At 34.9% G+C, this 18,300-nt stretch overlaps 1 protein-coding gene across 5 annotated transcripts in view; it reads right to left on the bottom strand.

The window, feature by feature from the left end:
• Window positions 1-18,300, bottom strand: part of SYT14 (synaptotagmin 14) — a 93,179-nt gene that overhangs the window by 29,660 nt on the left and 45,219 nt on the right. For all 5 annotated transcript variants that reach the window (XM_049833992.1, XM_049833993.1, XM_049833994.1 and 2 more), the window contains 2 exons: window positions 3,059-3,327; window positions 666-1,115 (listed from right to left, as the gene is read on the bottom strand). In XM_049833992.1, coding sequence (XP_049689949.1) covers window positions 666-1,115; window positions 3,059-3,327 — 719 coding nt within the window. The remainder of the gene's footprint in view (window positions 1-665; window positions 1,116-3,058; window positions 3,328-18,300) is intronic.

Below are 18,300 nucleotides of genomic sequence, written 5' to 3'. Positions count from 1 at the left end.
TGCTTTATTAAAAATACTAAGGTTAAATTATTTGGGGGGACGAAAAAATTTTGTTCATCAGATAGGTTCTTTTCAGCAAACGAAAATCCTTTTCAGTTTGAACTACTTTTCACACTATTTTTCACTTCAGACTGAACCAGAAATCAACTATTTACAAGGTTCTAATCTAAAGTTACTAATAATGGCTTTGTGCTCTCAAAATTCTTCTATCCGATCTTTCTTTCTTGAAAGGAAAATACCTTTTGCAACCAAGATTTAATTTCAACAGATGAAGGACACCCGCTAGTATAGCTCCTCTCCCCCCCCCCCCCCCCCTTTTTCTTTTTTTAATTGAAATGTTGTGGGTAGCAGAGTAAAGATTATACTATTAAATACATATGTATGTATTTGCATGTATACATATATACATATATTCACCACTATATCGTATTTATAGACTGGAAATTTCTAAGTAATTAGAAGGAAAAATATGGGCAGCTTTTGCAGGTGGAAAGTGAACGTACTTACAGAAGCTCTAAGGAAATTATCATTGTGCTAATACGACGCTATGACTGTTGAAAACAAGTCGAGTGGATGCGATGACTCTATAAATATACACACTATTCTTACAAAATTCAGGGCACTGTATATCACTGCATTCTTATTCTGCCTCATTTAATACTCACAGACAGACTGTAAGAAGGTTCCAGTATCACTGGCACTGACATCTTCCCTTGAAGATTCAATTTTGTTAAGTAAAAAATCTTTTCTCCCACAACCCTCTCTTTTTTCATGCGACGTACGCTGTACAGTCTAAAGCGAACTGCATAATTCCCAATCATCTCAGACTCAACGTGATTAAATTTGAATGTCTCTGTGAAGACAGGGCACGGTCCCCGCTGGATGCTGGTTTTTGCTCTTTGCTTCTTTATAGGGAGAAGAACTAGGTGTACTTGCCACGAGCTTCCACCTGTCCTGCTGTATGTGGGAATGTCTGTGACAGCTGTCACTGTCACCAAAAGCTTCTGTTCCTGTGAGTCATAGTCAAAAGTCACATCCAGTGTGCCATATTTAGCTACTGGCTCAGGATCAAAAGGTTTAGGAAGCTGTGAAGACGATCCTCGAGCTGACATATCCTGAAGAAGAAGAAAAAAAGCTATTTATTTATTTATTTATTGTACTCTATTATTAAATCTAGCATGGAAATATACGGTTTTCTCTAAGCAATATGAAGGGACTATGATCTTTTTGTTCATTTCATAAACAAGGAAATTAAACACCGAAAGCCTGAGGAGATGGCTGACTAGCAGCCAAGAAGAAATCAAAAGACTTTACCTAGCCAATACCACCAAAAGCCAGGAGTCAATCAGACAGAGCTCAGATTAAATTAGGCCTCTTCTACTGTGCCCCACATGTTAAAATTTATATTTGTTACAAGATAGAACTACCTTATTTCAGTGTGAAAATACACACATTTTTAAGGTAACATATTACAGTGCTTTAAGACCCGGCTAGTGATTGAGAGCACGGTGAGATGGCAGCAAAGAATACAGGAATCACAACACCCGCTTGCACATGCAGCTCTTGTTGCAGTCCACAAGGGTTCCATGAACGTGCCAAAAATTATCATGGCTTTATTAATGTAATTTTACTAGAACTGTGTAAGATGCATCTGTTTTGAACACACCTTCTGAACTTTCTGTAAACGGCACCAGTCCTAAAACTGTATTTTAAACTTAATTTTAAGATTGTTTATCATCACTTCAAATTTTGAACAAAATATTGCTACAACAGCTAGTTTGATAGTGATACTGAAACACAAAATATTTACAAGTACAGGTCAACCTAGTGTTCATATAGTAAGTTATTCCAAGTATGTAAAACAAATGTATTTTCATATTATTAAAGATATGTTTGTTCATGTAAATTAATAGATGCCACAATAAAGAGTTTTGCATTAAAAAACGTTATGTTATTATTTTAAACTGGTTGCTACATAGCTATTGGAATTCCTCTGAAAGCTTCATTCTTCAAGTTGTTGAGTGGCTATAAAAAAAGCTGGCAGTATTCTCAGTTCTTATTGAGTATGCTTACCTTAATGACTGGTGTGACACAAAAGGGAAAGAACTAGGATTAGATTTGCTGCAATCTGATAGGGTTTGAGGACCATATGTACACACTATGTCTTTACTAGCAGTGAATTCCATAAAGATTGTGGTCGTAGCTGATCATCAGGTACATGTTGACAGCTAGCTACTGGAGGACCTTGCAGCTGGGCCTTGCAGATGTTGCACCAACACCCCAGCTATGTAACATCAACTTACCAAGAGGTCTACCAAGACAGAAACAGCTGTTGGCACATGTCCTGGTTTCAGCTGGGGTTAAACCACGACAGCACATCAGGACTGAGCCCTAATATGCACTTCAAAACTTCAGGTAGAGACAAAAGACAAAGTTGTACCAAGCAGAGCCTCTTCTGCAGACGACATCACTAATGCAGACTTACCCACAGATGTCAGTGCAGTAAGCGGTTGTTAAAGACACTTCAAGGAAATACATGTCAGAAAAGATGATTTCTTCATAGTAAAAATAAACAGATATCATTACAGTTTATAGCAGAAAAAAGGGAAATTAAGTGGACAAAATCTCTATACTACCATCAACAATTTAAAAAAATTCTTTGTAGTAATTTTTTTTCGTAAAGGATGTTTTACATTATGGGGTGTTTAGTTTGAAAAGCGTTAACAGATTCTTTTTCTTTATTTGGGTTGCTTGAAAAATTATGTGGAAGAAAAAGAATTTTGACTACAGTCCTTATTGTGTGATGAAGTTTTCTGACTGGTTTAAAAAATAATTCACTCTTACTAGGAGCTTGTTTGAAAGTTAAGATGCCATAAAGATAATTATAAAGAAAAATCTGAAATCGTATTGTAATGCTTTCTGATGAACTAATATTTTAAAAAATGAATGAGCTTCAATATTAGTGTTCATATAACTGTGCATTGGTCTTAAGATAAAAAAAAGGTCTCACAAGGTTGCACTGCATGACACTTCAGAACACTCAACTGTTTTCATTTACCTCTGGACTAAGGACAGCTGTGCTATCACTTGGTACATCCTCTTCATATCCTTTGTTATGAAAGCTTTCTATTTCGTGTCCCGTGCTTCCCTCACTCGGGCATTTATATGAACATCTTGGACTGTTGCTACACTGGGAAAATTCACATTTACTGTCTCCGACTTCAGAAGGCGTGCATGAAAGATGAGGAGAACCACTATCATCCTGGTATGGAGGCGGCTGCAGTTCATCTAGTGGAGGTGTTCTTCTCATCCTCTGAATGCAGTTTGCTGAGAATAAGTGAAAATTCTTTACTTACTTTCTGATTATTTACTGTTGAAACAGTTCTGTGGAAAATGGTAAGTCTAAATATCTGGACAGAATATTTTAAAAAAATCCGTAAATGTCTTTTTTTACCTTTCAAATTAGATAACAAATACTACTGAAAAATATTTGTTAAAAATGGAAATGAATGATCTCTCAGATGAGATTTAGATAAAAGCAAAGTATTAAGTATACAGTCACAATGGATTGTGTAAACCATATATAAATGAATATAGCACAAATATGACATGACAAAAATTCTAGGCTTGAATTTCAGGGATGCTTACCTTGCAAAAACCTTTGGATACCTTAAATCAGATTCTGTGCAGGTGGAATGTAGACCAATTAAGGAAACAAAATGCACTCCCTAAAGCCATGATATCAAACCTCTGATTACCTCCCATATAGTTGCTCACCCAGGGAGATACTAAATTAAAGTTTGAAGACAAATAAAGTACTAATAAAGGCAGACACAAGCCTTTTCACACAAGCGAACTCTGCTCACCAGTGAAATTTAGCAAGTGAAGCAGTGTCTCAGATTCTAATTACTTGTTAAGGACAGCTAATGGGTATGTATCCAGTGGCTAGAAGTTAGACACTAAATTCAGTCACTAAAGACAGTGGAAAAAGGATCATGAGAAATCTTGTGCTCGGGATGAATACTTGATGCTGACCATCTTTGCTTCTCACACTAGATAGATAGATAGAAACGTGGTTATACATCTCCTCAGAAAATAAACCTGATGCAAGGCTATGGATATAGAAAGTTAATTCAAAAAAATTTACATTTATTACACAGCATTACACAGTTGACTAGAACTGGGAAAAGACAGCAAGGTGTGCAGTAGCTGGAGTGAAAGGAATAGCAAGGATAGGTAAAAACCTGTATCACATTTTGTTACATCTTCTGTAGAGATTCTAATGAAGACTTCAATGCCCCTCACACACAGAATTAACTTATACACAAAAAATTCAAAGCAACAATGTTTTCTGGTGTCAGACATACCACTTTCACTCATAGAAAAATCTACCAAACAAGGAAGTTAAGGAAAGTATTAACATTAGAACAATATAAGCTTTGATTTCAGATTCGTCTAAGAAAAAACCCAATCTTGGTGGTACATTTTAGTTTCATCATCAAATTTTTGTATACAGGATTGCCCTGCCCGTGTCCTAAATTCTCACCAAGTACATCAACCTTTTAACTGCTTCACAGGCAATTACCAGTTGTTCAACATATCACATAAACAGAGTATGCGTAAGAGTTACCCTTTATGGAACAAGGCTGAAAGCACAGTAATGTGGCTCTCTTGGGAAACAAATAGTCTTAGCGAAAGGCTCCCTTTTGTTCTCCTTTCCTTTGGAAGTCTGGGCTGTATCTGACTGTGGCATGCTGGAAAATTTCACAGCATCTGGGACTTCACGTAAGCCCAAAGCACCGTGGTTTTGGTGCACTGTCCATGGGAGGCAAACCCAGACACGTTGTCTGGAGGGGAGCCAACATGCATCGCAGATCCCCAAAACTGGGCAACTGAAGGACAGGGACAGGACAGCTCATTATGGAGCATATCTACTGCACAAATAAATATAGGCCTCAAAGGTAATTGGGGAATGCAGGGCTCTTCTCTATTTCACTGGGCTCCTAATGGAACTCCTCTTAGCTTTAGCTAAGGCAAATGAGTAAGTAAAACACTCTGACCAGATGATACCACCGTCAGGAATCCTCTCTTCTCTGATAAAGCCATCAGAGCCAGCCTACCATTCACAGTGATTCCAAATTTACTGCTACAGCACTCCTGCAAAAGGTCTTCCGCTGTTAGTTAGCCCAGCGCCACTAACTCTTGAAACTCCAGTACCACAGGACTGGAAAGGAAAACAGAGCAGGCAGGGAATCCTATACTCAAAATATAGTCATCAGTCTAGCAGATACACATAAAACCTTACATACAAAACAGAGTTAAGTGCAACAGTTAGAATCATGAAATTGCCATGCAGGAATATTAAGAAAGCTTTATTTGCAAAACATAGAGAGATACGGGAAAGCACTTCTTTTTTTTTGTTGTTAAATATTAGGTAACTTGAGCCCATGAAAATAGATATAATTTTAGAATCTAACCTGATATTTTAATCATAATAAAATTTTAATAAATATCCTTTGACTCTTTATGCCATGAAAACAGGACTTACCTTTTCATCATTTATATAAATAAATATTCTAGCAAATTTAGAGCAACAACTTTTTTGCTCATTGTTGCTAAAAGGCAACAAACAGCATTAAATGACACGGTAACCAACATGTAGCTATGACTTAATTTCTTTCTTTTCGCTTGTAGTCAAGTCTGCAAAGACTTTTTAACTCCCAGCTTTTCCACAATCTAATGAAATGAAAGTCTGTCCAGGTAACTAGCAACACCATTATTGTCTTACATGAGTAAATAAATAACTGTGTGACTCATTTTTTTTCACTTTGATGAACTGCATTATATGTCCCTATGGGAAAACCGCACAGGCTGTGTGACAGAAAAGGTACTTTTAATGTAGGCGGGGAAGAAGTGAAGAAAAGAAAATCCTTATTAACCAGCTGTGACTCAAAAATCTCAGAAAATACTGAAACACTGGGGCAGGTTTTAACTATTTATTTTTGAAGGTTTAGTTTACCAAAGAGAAAAAGCTTGTAAATTCTGAAAACAAATATCCAGGTTTAAAAATCTAAGGATACCTCTGTCTAAACAGGTATAAACTGATTTTGAACAAAAGGTTTCTCTACATAAAAAGACATCAAAGTTTTCAAATTAATTTTTAAAGTGAAAATGTCTCATTTTAAATTAATTTCCCCCTCCCCACAGTAAATTATGCAATAAAATGATGATTTCATGTTATAGGTCTCTGAAAATACCGCAAATTTGAATTACATGAAGACATTCTAATGACTGATGATATCAAAGACAAATGATATCACAGACAGAAGTGAATACAGCAACACTAAATACCTGATACTGGGTATTTTCCTTAAAAATTACACAGAAGTAACAACTAACTCCAACAATCAATCCATCAACAAAATTTTGCATAAGTATCAAAGTTTAAAATAAAAAAACACTGCTAATGCATGCAGGCCTATCACTGATCGTATTGGAGACAAAAGTTTGGAGCTGAAAAGAAAGCATGTTCTGAAGTGTTTGCACGTTTACATGTAAAACCACTGTCTCTAAAAAAGCCAAAGAATACATTCCAAAGACCACTGAATGTGGCTTATAACTTCTGCTAAATAGTTACTCTTAACAAGCAAATTGTTACAGTGAAAATCTAGAATTAATTGTTGCATCGTATCTATGCAAGTTTCCCAAGAAACTTTCCGCTCTCAAACCAGATAGAAAATAAATTTTGCCAATTCCCCCAGTGAAATTAATCATATTAAATTACCATACCAGTTTGGACTAGACAGGGTAAAAAACCAAGCCAACATATATCCCAGACCTGGAAAAAATAAATAGTCGCAGAGAAACCAAATCAGGTTTGGCCTGAGGTTCTTCCCAGCCAGAAAATGCCAGAATGGAGGAAAGACAAATAGAAAGAAAGATCCCACATCCAGTTTTCCACCCAAAGTATGTGAAATAACTTTGCATTCTCATAACATGAGTGAAACTAAGGTGTTCAGTAACAAATATTTAGTAAACTCTAAACTGAGTATACAGTGTATTCCTGTCAATAGGCAGATTTGAATAATCAATCTTTTAAGGGTTAACTGCTTTAATTAAAATTTGCATCCTTCTCTAGTGGGCTGGGAAAACACTCATATAGTGGTAACAATAAAGTCCTTGCTCAACAGTTGAAGAAACCAGAATTGTAAGTGAAATATCTAACAAACGCAAGCAGATTAGCATTTTGCTTGTACACTCAGGAAATTACAGAGTGTAAACTGTCATTAGCACCTTTAAGTCAGAAGTAAATAAATACCTTCTTAGTACCATTTGTTATACAATGAAGGTTAATTTGTTTTCATAAATCCCCATATAGGGGACTGATTGAAAGCCAAAGGGAGATGATACATATCTTGCCATCAACCTCAAGGGACTGCCAGTAAAACCTGACACAGCAACTTAGGCCAAAATGAGCATTCCTGAACATACAATTGATAACTATGAGAAAATACACAAACTTCTTCAGTCATTTTTCTGAGTGGAATCACAGTTTAAAGATACACGAGCTTACTATAAGAAATGCTTTTTCTTTAGGTTTTCAGTTACTACTTGAACTTTCTACTTCCAATGCTTCTCATTTCTCTTCTCTGTCCTGGTCCCTTGTGGACCATGCTAGGCTGTACAACATTTCACCACAGAGCTGGTGATGTTCCTTTCCATGTTTACAATGTTTAGACTTTGCTATCTTAATTAATTTTCCCAAAGGTTGTCAGCAGCAGCACAACCCTAGCTTTCTTTAGCCCATATTTCCTGAGTAAATCCAAGAACATCCATCTCTTAACATAAGGGAAAAGAAACTATCCTTGTGATTTTAATTCCCCTGTCTCATAAGCAGTAATTAACTACAATTCTGCAACTTGTAGTTTCTCATATATATTACTTCTTTAAATATTCATTCTATTGTGAGAGGCAGCATTACCGCAAAACTTCTTTGGGAATTTGGTTTCCAGTTCCTTTAAAACAAATAATCACTATATAAATTAATAATTTTTGCAAGTCATATTTTGTAATTATCAGAATATCTTCATACTCAAACAGTACCTTTTATTCCTCTAATATATCTCCACATACACTATGCTTCATAATTATTTATTTTTTTAATCTAACGTAAATTTCAAGTTTTCAAGCCTTCAAGGGGTTCTATGTAAATGTTAAGACAATTTAAATAAAACATAACATGAAATACATGTTTAAAAATTAAAGAAACCTTTCTTATTCTGAATGATTAAATACCCTTAGAGATTTCTGATATGCAGCACAGACAGTCCAAATGGAATTTTCATGTTTGAACTTTTCTACCATCCAAAAATATTCTGTTGACTGAATTACCCCACATTACGAGGAGTATAAAATACAAACATTAAATATTGAATGAAACCTCGGGGCTCTCCTTCCTTTAAAATGAAAAGCTTACATGCATCTTTGTAAGGAAAAAACCCATATTATTTCACAATAAAGCAAATTATCTTGGCATTATTCTATGTCTTTTCAAAAGTTATGGCACGAGTCTTGTTTAATGAAAAAAGAGAAATATAGCAATGGTATAGGGTCATTACGGACAACAGAAAAAAAAATCTTTTATCAGCTTTCTTTTTGCATTTGCCACATCTTAGACTTTTATTCACAGTTGAACTATTTTCTACATTATGCAATTCACCAGTAAACAAGATAAGTAATCGTATCTGTTTGGGTTGGTTTTTTTCAGTAAAAAATACTTCTGATTCCTAATATTTAGAAAATTCCATACACTATTAGCTTAATCCCAGACTTCTGGAAATCAAAACAGTGTTGCTGCCATTTACATCTGATGTCACATGAAGTTCTCAGCACTGCATTTTCCTCACCTTCCAAGGCTAAGTCTACTGGTAATTCATGTAATAAAAAGATTCTCTTGTTTTTTAATAGAACTAATCCAAAATTAATGAATTATCTTTCATGTCCAGTCCTTAAAGCTTCAATTTTCTTCCTCAGGAAAGGTCTAAGACCAAATGAAGTTACAGATACTCACACAGTAATTTTTTTTTTTGTCTGTTTACATCATAAGCCTGCAGAACTACAGCTTGGTTTTGTTTGCTGACAAAAGAAATTTGCTATTTTCTCTGCTTATTAGAGCACTTCTGATTTGTAAGAATTTATGGTCTGTTTTACAGAGCAATACAGAAAAGCGCTGCACTGGTGAAAAATTCCAAGCTTTCTCTTTCCAAAATTAGCCCAAATTAGAACATTTAAACTACAAATACATTATTAAAGCATTATAGTGAACTAACTGTCAAAGACATTCTTTTGTTTCCTTCCCAAATATTTTGGTCGTCTTTCAATGAAAATTATACATTAGCATCTCTTGAATTAATTTTCTTTCAAGTATCATTCTCTGATTCCTTATACAGTATTTCTATTAATTTGAATAGGAAGGAGTTCTGCTACCTAGTTCTGTATTTATACTTTCCAGCTGTCCAAAATACATCTAAATACTGCTTAAACCTATTGGTTCAATATTTTAATATCTTATTGATGCAAATATCAATAAATCAAGCTTTCCAGAAATTTACTTTTTTTTACTTTTAAAAGGAGACCAGAAACTCTTCTTTTCTGAGACTACATCCAGCTTTATAACTTTTTGGAAGCAGTGATCTTTAAGAAGTGAAATTTTAAAACTGTTTGCCTTCCCTTCCATAATTATATTTCCTTAGGTAAAGCATTTGTACTAAGTATGTTCATTCAAGTTCTTAGGTAGAAAAACTTATTTTCTATTCCATTTAGATGCTGGTTTCACTTTTACTGTTTTTATAAGCAGCCAACTTTCCTTTACACTACTTTTCAGATCACTACGTTGGCTACATTTATAAATGAACAGGTACTCCTTTGTACCTCTGTTCACGGTTCATTTTTTCCAAGTTATTAAAATTGTTACAAAAATACCACTTCTAAAATGATAGTAAGTTAAATGAATTCATAGAATCTTCCCCACCCCCCTTTTAAAATACACTACAAGTCCTGCTTGCTGAAGGTGATTGACAACTAGCTTTGAAATCTTAAAGAGTGTCTTGGTGACAAGGAAATGCCTTTTATCATCTCTGTGAAAATTCATCCAAATTTGGCTATCTCACCAGCATTTACAGATGCTTAACAGCTAAAAGCTTTGAAAACTCCACCCTGTAAACCATCTCAGGCCCCTAAAAATCCCCATTTCTCCCCAGTTTGTGCTTAGTAGCATCCCTTCATACCTCTGGACCGTAGCAGCTGGATATGGGCTTAGAAAATATTTTCCCATCATTGCTATACTTCATTTGAATATAATTTTCACTTTAAATTATAGTTCAAATACAGCTACAGTATTAAGCACAGGAATTGAGTAGCAGGATAAAGTGCTGAAAAGGTGAAAAAGATTCCACAGAGGTCTAAAATCAATTCCCAGTAAGGTATTGTAACACACAGCTAATATTCCTGTAATGTTCCTGCTCTCATTCTATTTGGTCTCAAATGAGGAAAGAAAGCGTGATTAGAAAGCAAGATCAATGTGTTATGTGTATCATTTTCTTGAACATTTTAGTATTTTTGCAGCTCATTTCAGGCACGTTCATTTTTATTAAAAAAAAAAATAAAAATACAAAGTTTTCTAAGTGATACAGAACACCCCTTTAAGATCTCAATAATTATTCATTAGATGATATAATCAAGATCCATTCAGCAGTATATACTACACTTAAATGTGTTCCTTAATGATCAGAATTCCATCATTCTTTTTCCCATACGTTTAAGTAAGATACAACTATTTCCTTTGGTGAGAACGCCTTCTGCACTTAAAATGCAGTAAGTCCATGGTTTCTTAAAAACAGCTTCACCTTGGTAACTGCAATTTGTAATTTGTTTTCAAAAAAATGTGTAAAATTCCCTAGTATTTTAGCTCTTTGTTTATTACTACCTTAACTGGTGAAAATGAACCAGGAAAGATATTTTCCATCAAGAACTGCTTCCAGAACAGGAACACAAAAGCTTGCTTTGATTCCTTTGCCTTATTTTCACAGCAATTTTGAGTGCAAAGGATACTGTGTTGGAGCAAGTCACTAACACAGAGCAGTACTACAATGATTCTGCATGAACCATTTCAGTAGGGCATGAATTTAAATTTTCTGCCCATCTACTTAAGATATCTATATTATCCCAGTTTGGGTATCTCGTAACTGTTAATATATATAAGTGAAATATGTATCATGGTGAATAATAGTACTACCACAATAGTATAAGTTAACATGTTTGGCATTTTACAGATGGAGAACTAAAGTACAGGTTTAAATAAGAGGCAATAAAGATTGCTGTGAATCTAGCTCAGAAGTGCTCATAATCACAGAAAGCTTCTCATGAAGCAAGGAACTGAAACCAAGTCTTTTAAGACTAGTACCCTAGCCATTTCTTCAGTTTGTTTTTTTTGTTTGTTTGTTTTACTTCAAGCCTTGTGAATTATTATTATTAATCTAAAATTCACCTGCAGTGTGTACCACCACCAACATGGAAACCTCCAAGCCACTAGCTTCTTAAGAGATATACCCCCACAGAATTTTCCATTATCATCAGCTCTGTAGTGGAAGAGAAGGAAGAGAAAACAAAAAATACAATATTAGGGTGGGGAGGGAAAAGTAAAGGGAAGGAAAAAAAAAGGGGAGGGCAAAAGGAGAAAGTAGGTGTAATGATTCAGAAAAAAGTGATAGGTTGTTGGTAAATGAACAAAGGAAAGAAATAAAGGGAGAGAAGTTTAGTACATCTGTATAGAAAACTAGGAAAAGAGCAAAGAGAGGAATAAAGAACAGACAAGATGCAGACAGGAATGAAAAATTACAAACAGCTAAAATAACAAAGCAAAAGTGACAGAGAAAGAAAGGTGAAGGAATAGGGAAAATAAAACAACACATGACATGCAAAAAAAGTGGTTCAGATCTGAGAAAAAAGCAATGTCAACAGAGCAGAGAGATAAAAGAGAAATCAGTGATGTCTGATAGGTGGGAATAACCATATTTGTAGGTGAAAATCTGTACAACCTGGAGAATGCAGCTAGTTACATTCTAGGAGAGGCAAGACACTTCCCAGAATAAGCATTTATATTTATATTTTAGATTTATTATTATTTTTCCTTTTGAGTGGGAAGACAGTGGTAATTATTTATTCAGATCCTGAGATTCCAAAGGGCCTTGGTTTCTCTTATCTATTCAGGCACTTTTTCTCCTTCTTTCCTTGACAAACTGGCTCAGTGACTTGCTTTAGTAAAATGGATTGTATTTCCCGCAGTATATTAGAGTATTCCCGTAAAAAGGATGCTAGAAAATTCAGATTTTTTTAACTTTTGAAACAGCTCTCATGACTTTACCAAAGAAAAAACAGCTAGAAACCAGAAAAATCAAAGACAATCTCAGTTTGCAGGATACCTAATAGGTCAACAGTAGAAGAAAATTGTCTATATATGCTTAAGAACTCCAAAACCTTTTAGATATTAATGCCTGTAGAAAGTATGCTTAGGAATAATGGCACTAGTACCACTTTGGGGGCCAACTGTCCAGAAAAAGAAAGGCAAAATAGACAGTGTGAAATCACAGGAAATGGATATGCTTCAAAACCAAGGTATCTTTCCTTCACTCCCAGTAAGAGGGCTACGAATTCACAGAAAAGGCACAGATTAAGCAGCAGGGAGCATGTCAGTCTGTTCCACTCACTCCAGCAAGGCCTCAGACAAGTTCCTCCAGGCATAAAGAAACACAATTACTCAAAACTAAATTTCTTGCACTTCTTTGCAGCACTTCTGAGACAACCCACTGTCACAGACGAGCTGCTTTACTAGGCTTATATGTAATATATGATGTAGTTGTTGCTACGTGTCCATAGCTGTCGTATAATTCACAAAACAGGTAATTTTCTGCATTTTGACAGGACCAGATGAACAAGAGTCTGGCTGGTGAAGATATTTTCGTTCAGCCATAGCACCAGTTTTAAGAGCTATGCAAGAGCTTATTAGGATGAGAACAGTGGCCAAGCTATATATTGGTTACAGAGGGCTCATAAGGTCTACAGAATGATGCTTCAGCCCTCGACAAACAGTAGGAGAGGAACTGGTCTTCCATATCATCCATCCAAAGAAACAACAGCGCTGAACAATCAAGGATCAGAGTGCAGCATACCATTCTCAACCCATTTAACTTCCCAAAACACTACTGGAAATTGTGTTGTCATGAACATGGTATTATACCTACAATATTAAACTTACTAGCCGTTGTGACAGAGTAAAACATGCATATCCATCAAAATTTGTTTCTCATGGACTTTTCTTATACTAGCAAAAATTTATGTATCTCATTTGAAATTACCGTTTGATGCTCCTTGTTGAATAAGAGACTTAAAGGTGGTGCACAGCAGTTAATTAGTAATCAAAGTCTGACAGCTACAGCTGCAAAATGTTTGTATGATAATTTCAAAATTGAAAATTATTTATTTCACTCTACATGAAATTAGTGTACACTCATTAGAAAGTGAGTGATTATCTTGAAAAGTACTACTGGAACATTTCAGCAGCTTTGCTACAACATTAGAAAGTATACAACATATATCTCCAGACCTATAACCATCTATTCTTTCTCATAATTTGGTGTCAGCAAAGTTTTTAGATCTTAACATTATAACTGAAAATATACTCAGCAGAATGTTTAACACGGTTCATAACCAGAATGCTAATTTTTTCAAATCTCAGCACTAAGAGTTTAAACTACTTTATTAAGCTATATATAAAACAGATATGTAACTAATATATGTGCACATTGCAACAAAGGAAATTCTGATTAACTATAAGGAAAAAAACTTTGAAATTATGGTGGCTATAGACTGGAAGAGGTTACCCACAGAGCCTGTATAATTGACAGCCCTGAAGGTTTTAAAAGCTGTCCTGGCTAGGGCCCTGAGCAACCTGGTCTAACTGAAGTTAGCTCTCCTTCAATCAGGAGATCAGACTAGATGACCTCCACAGGTCCTTTTCAACCTGTTATTCACTGATTCTACAATATATATTGAAAAACTCAATTCAATATATAATAATCAACGATGGGGATCATCTCAAATACAGGTATCTCAAGTATCTATAAAGCTCCTTCTGTAATGCAGCAGTTCAACAATTCAGAGGCAAGCACAGCTCCTCTGCATGTACCAGTACCATTGCTGTATCCTGCATTAACTACATATACCTACCAGAACAGTACACTCATTGTTAAAAACAAAGAAAAAAACAATCAAAAAACCCCAAATCACCACCACCACCAAAAAACCCCTCACCCCAAACCCAACCTCAAAGAAACAAATCATACAAGGAGCAAAAGAGATTCAGAATACTTTGTTAACTGGTGAGATTCTACTGCAGTATACCTTGTGGCTGACTAGTATTAGATAATGTAGTATCACTGAAATTTTTACTTTGATAAAATGAATATGCCAAGACTTTTAAGTTAAAAAAACCCTAAAAGTTGTTTACACACATACATAGACATATATGTAAACACATATATACATATAGGCACCCTATGGCCACATATCAGTAACAGGAACAATTTAAGGTTTATGAAATATTAAATATAATTAAGATCATATTGAGGAAGTAATATCCATTACAAAATGCTGATGTTAGACAGCAAATATTGACCTTTATAATTTATCAAGTGAAAAAGCCTTAATTTGCTTGCTATTCAAACTTTAACAATAAGTATGATAGCTTGGACGGCAGAAAGAAAGAAAAAAAAAACCAGCATTTGCTATCACTTTGCATTAACATTTTGACCAGTCAACAATTCAACAGTGATGAAATGTGCAGTTTGATTCAAAGTAAGACAAGGCTATTTAAATAACTCAAAATAAGAAATGGGTATTGAAACATTAGAATTTTGATAAGCGATCACAGCTGCACTAGAATTAGTTTCTATAGCAACAGAGGAAATAATGTGGAGAATTGCACTGCAATACAAGATGGATTCCTTACAAACACTGCTGTTCAAATAGAAAACTTTAAAATTATTCACTGTATTAAAATACTTCTATTAAAATGGTTATTCAAATATCCTATACCTTGTATTTCATACATTGTTCTATTTTCATTCTCCAGGATTCAGTTCTAGTCCATCCATTCAAGTTTCGTATTACGTTTTCACATTTCCCCCCATTGCTTACCTTCCTATTTTAAAATTAATTGACTTATTCTGAAAAATACTGTATCTTCAATCTCAAACTAATCTGCATTGTCAATCATTTTTTTAATTATCCCTACATAGAAGCACTCATTACATTTATTTTTCCAGCAGTGCACTTGTAAAACATAAGCAAACACTTTGCACATGCTATTCATAAGAAGCTGCATCACAGCTATGAGAATTAACATCACTATGGAACTTCTGAAACTTGTAGTCATGACACTTGCACTAGCTTTTATCAGTGTGCGCTCTCATGTCCTAAGCATGATTAAGAAACCATAGCAAATCTATTAGTATTCACAGACCGAATACCCATAAGATGGTAAGATAAAAGCCTTTCAGTCAAGCATATCTTTAGATTTCAAATGTTGCTCATTTCTAACACTAAGAATTATTGTTTCACTGCATCGTCTCTGATTCTATTTTTGGCAGCTAATTAAAAGCATATGCCTGAACCTTTTATGTATTTTGCCCTTATAATGAGACCTATTACTCTGGCTTATTCTATCCTTTTGAGTTCCAAAGTATCTTTCGAGTTACCATGGATACAAGTGATATGCTTTCTCCCACAACTGCTTTGTGTGCCTTATCAAACACCAGAAAAACTGACACAGTCGGAATCTGAGCCATCTATACAGGATGAATATCTAACCCCTTGGAAGTGTTCCTCTTCCCAATACTGCCCAACACCCCCCCAAAAAAACTGAGGTATGCCATATACTAACATTTGTAATGAAATAAACAAGCAGGTTCTTTTCTACCTCAAATCTAGTACTTTTGCTTAAGGAAACAAAATGAAAAAAGGTGCAGATATAAAACAATTTAATCTGATCAGCCTTGAAACAGTGTTAAAATGAAAACTGGAGCACAGAGAATCATTCTTGAGTCTGCCGTTTATTTTGAGTTGACAGAGTTTAAGTGTTTCTAGATTAACATATCCACTGGAGATGTAAAACGCAGCAGATTTCAGCAAGCATTTCAGAAAGGAGTTGCAGAAACATTGTATGCAACTCCAAGATTATGCATTAACTAGCGTAAATAAAACTCCCTTAAACAGAAATTGTTAGGCCGCTTTATACCAATTTATTATGGGCATTTTCAAATGCAAATTGCATTCCAACAAGCTGGGAATAATTTGTACTAATCAGTCAAGAAGAGGGCAGTTAGGAAACTGATTTTTCCATTATGTTTCTGTATTCTGACCTCTTCTTAAAAATAAAAGACTCTCTCCCACTCAGAGAGCAAAATTTACATAGGATTCAAAAACCAAGTGCTGATACTAACATAATCTGAATTAATGTATGAGAAGTAAAGGGGAATAACCAGAAGAAAAAAATAAATTATTGTAATACGAACTCAATATAGACTCATTCAGAACCGCCTCCCAACTTTCAAGCATTAAATCATTGGAAAGACATCAGTTACATAAATGAGTGCCACAAAGGCAACTAATAGCTAGAGAGCCAGAGAAGAATGGGTAGGCAAATGCTGCTTTTGCCCCTTTTCCTCCATTATCTAAAATTCCCTAAGTATTACAGCAAAACACTTGACAAAAAATTTACCTGACTTGCTCATGTCCACAAGCTCAGCCTTGCTTTAAAATACAGAGATGTTGAAGCATAATGTCTGAGCTACAGACACTGAAGCATAAAAAACCAACTCTCACCCTTGTTTGTATCAACATTATGAAATAACTGTATAATTCTGGTAAGTTTTGCACAAGCACATATGAACTAAAGACATTAAATTTTTTCATTTTTCTAACAATGTCACTGTAGGTTAGATTTACATGTGCATGGATTTCATAAGATGCATTTCTTTCAACTTTGAAATTTAGCTTTGAACTGTCTCAGGTTACGATACTTTCTTTTGGGGATGAAAGACATCCACATAACGTTTTTACTGTGAACATTCAACTAGAATTAAACCTCACTTTTTCTTTTTTTTCCTGGAAATTTCTTTTAAAAGTAACTGAAAGCTGGAGAACAATGAAAAGAAACTTTCAGTTGACTGCTATATAGTGGTATTTATGGTCATCTGTATTATCAATACAGAACTAGTTCTGTAATTTAATGTTGGAATCACTCTCAAAAAAATGAGCATCTGGAGCAGTGGAGATATTTACACAATGGCTCTGTACTCCTGTCATTACATTCACCGTTACACATGCTATCGTTTCTCCTCTGTGTAATATTCTCCTGGATTATCCACACTGTGCACAAAAGCACACAAGAGATCCCCCATTCCTCTCTGACTAGAATTCAAGTGCAAACTAGTATTTTTTAAGAAATAACTACCATTGTTACCATCCTTCATAAAAAGGGTTAAGTTCTTCCTTTGCAGAATCCCACAGTTGTCTGGAAATTGTCACTTTGTACCCTACACCTCTGAGGCCAACAGATTGCCTTTAGCACTAATTACAACTACGGGGTTTGTTTCCAAAGATTTTCTTCTTTTAAAGCCCCTTCTTGTTAACAGGAAGGAAATGGCACAAGGAAAGCAGATGATTCAGAGCAGTGGTTCACATTGCCAGAGAAAGGAATTTTGCTCTGAAAACAGTCAAAGATAACAGCCATTATCAAACAGGATGATGAATTTCTCTGAAGGAGAGCATTAGATGCTAGTCTCTTAAAAGATTAATTATTCCTCAGTTACAAGGGAAAACGACTATCAACTCAAAACACCTTTTCAAATTTTACCAGATCTACTCAAGAGTTGGCCAAATTTTGTGTGGACATACAATTTATGATCCAAGATTTGACAGGAAAACAAAAAAAGATATCAGAGCAGTACATCAACTTCATCTTCAAGAAGAGCTTTTAAATCATACATTTACTTGCAAATTTTCATGTGATTATTTCTATACTAAGATGTAAGCAAATAAACACTGTAAAGTCCGAGGAAAATACATCATTATTCTCTCTTGTTATTCTCATAATCTAAAGATAGTTCCATTCTGGCATTATGTACAGAATTTAACATAGCCAAATATGAAGGACTCCAAGCAAAATAATTTTGAGAAGGTAGT

The sequence above is a fragment of the Accipiter gentilis genome, chromosome 30 (genome assembly GCF_929443795.1).
Source record: "Accipiter gentilis chromosome 30, bAccGen1.1, whole genome shotgun sequence".
Classification (NCBI taxonomy): domain Eukaryota; kingdom Metazoa; phylum Chordata; class Aves; order Accipitriformes; family Accipitridae; genus Astur; species Astur gentilis.
This window is presented reverse-complemented; position numbering and strand designations above follow the sequence as displayed.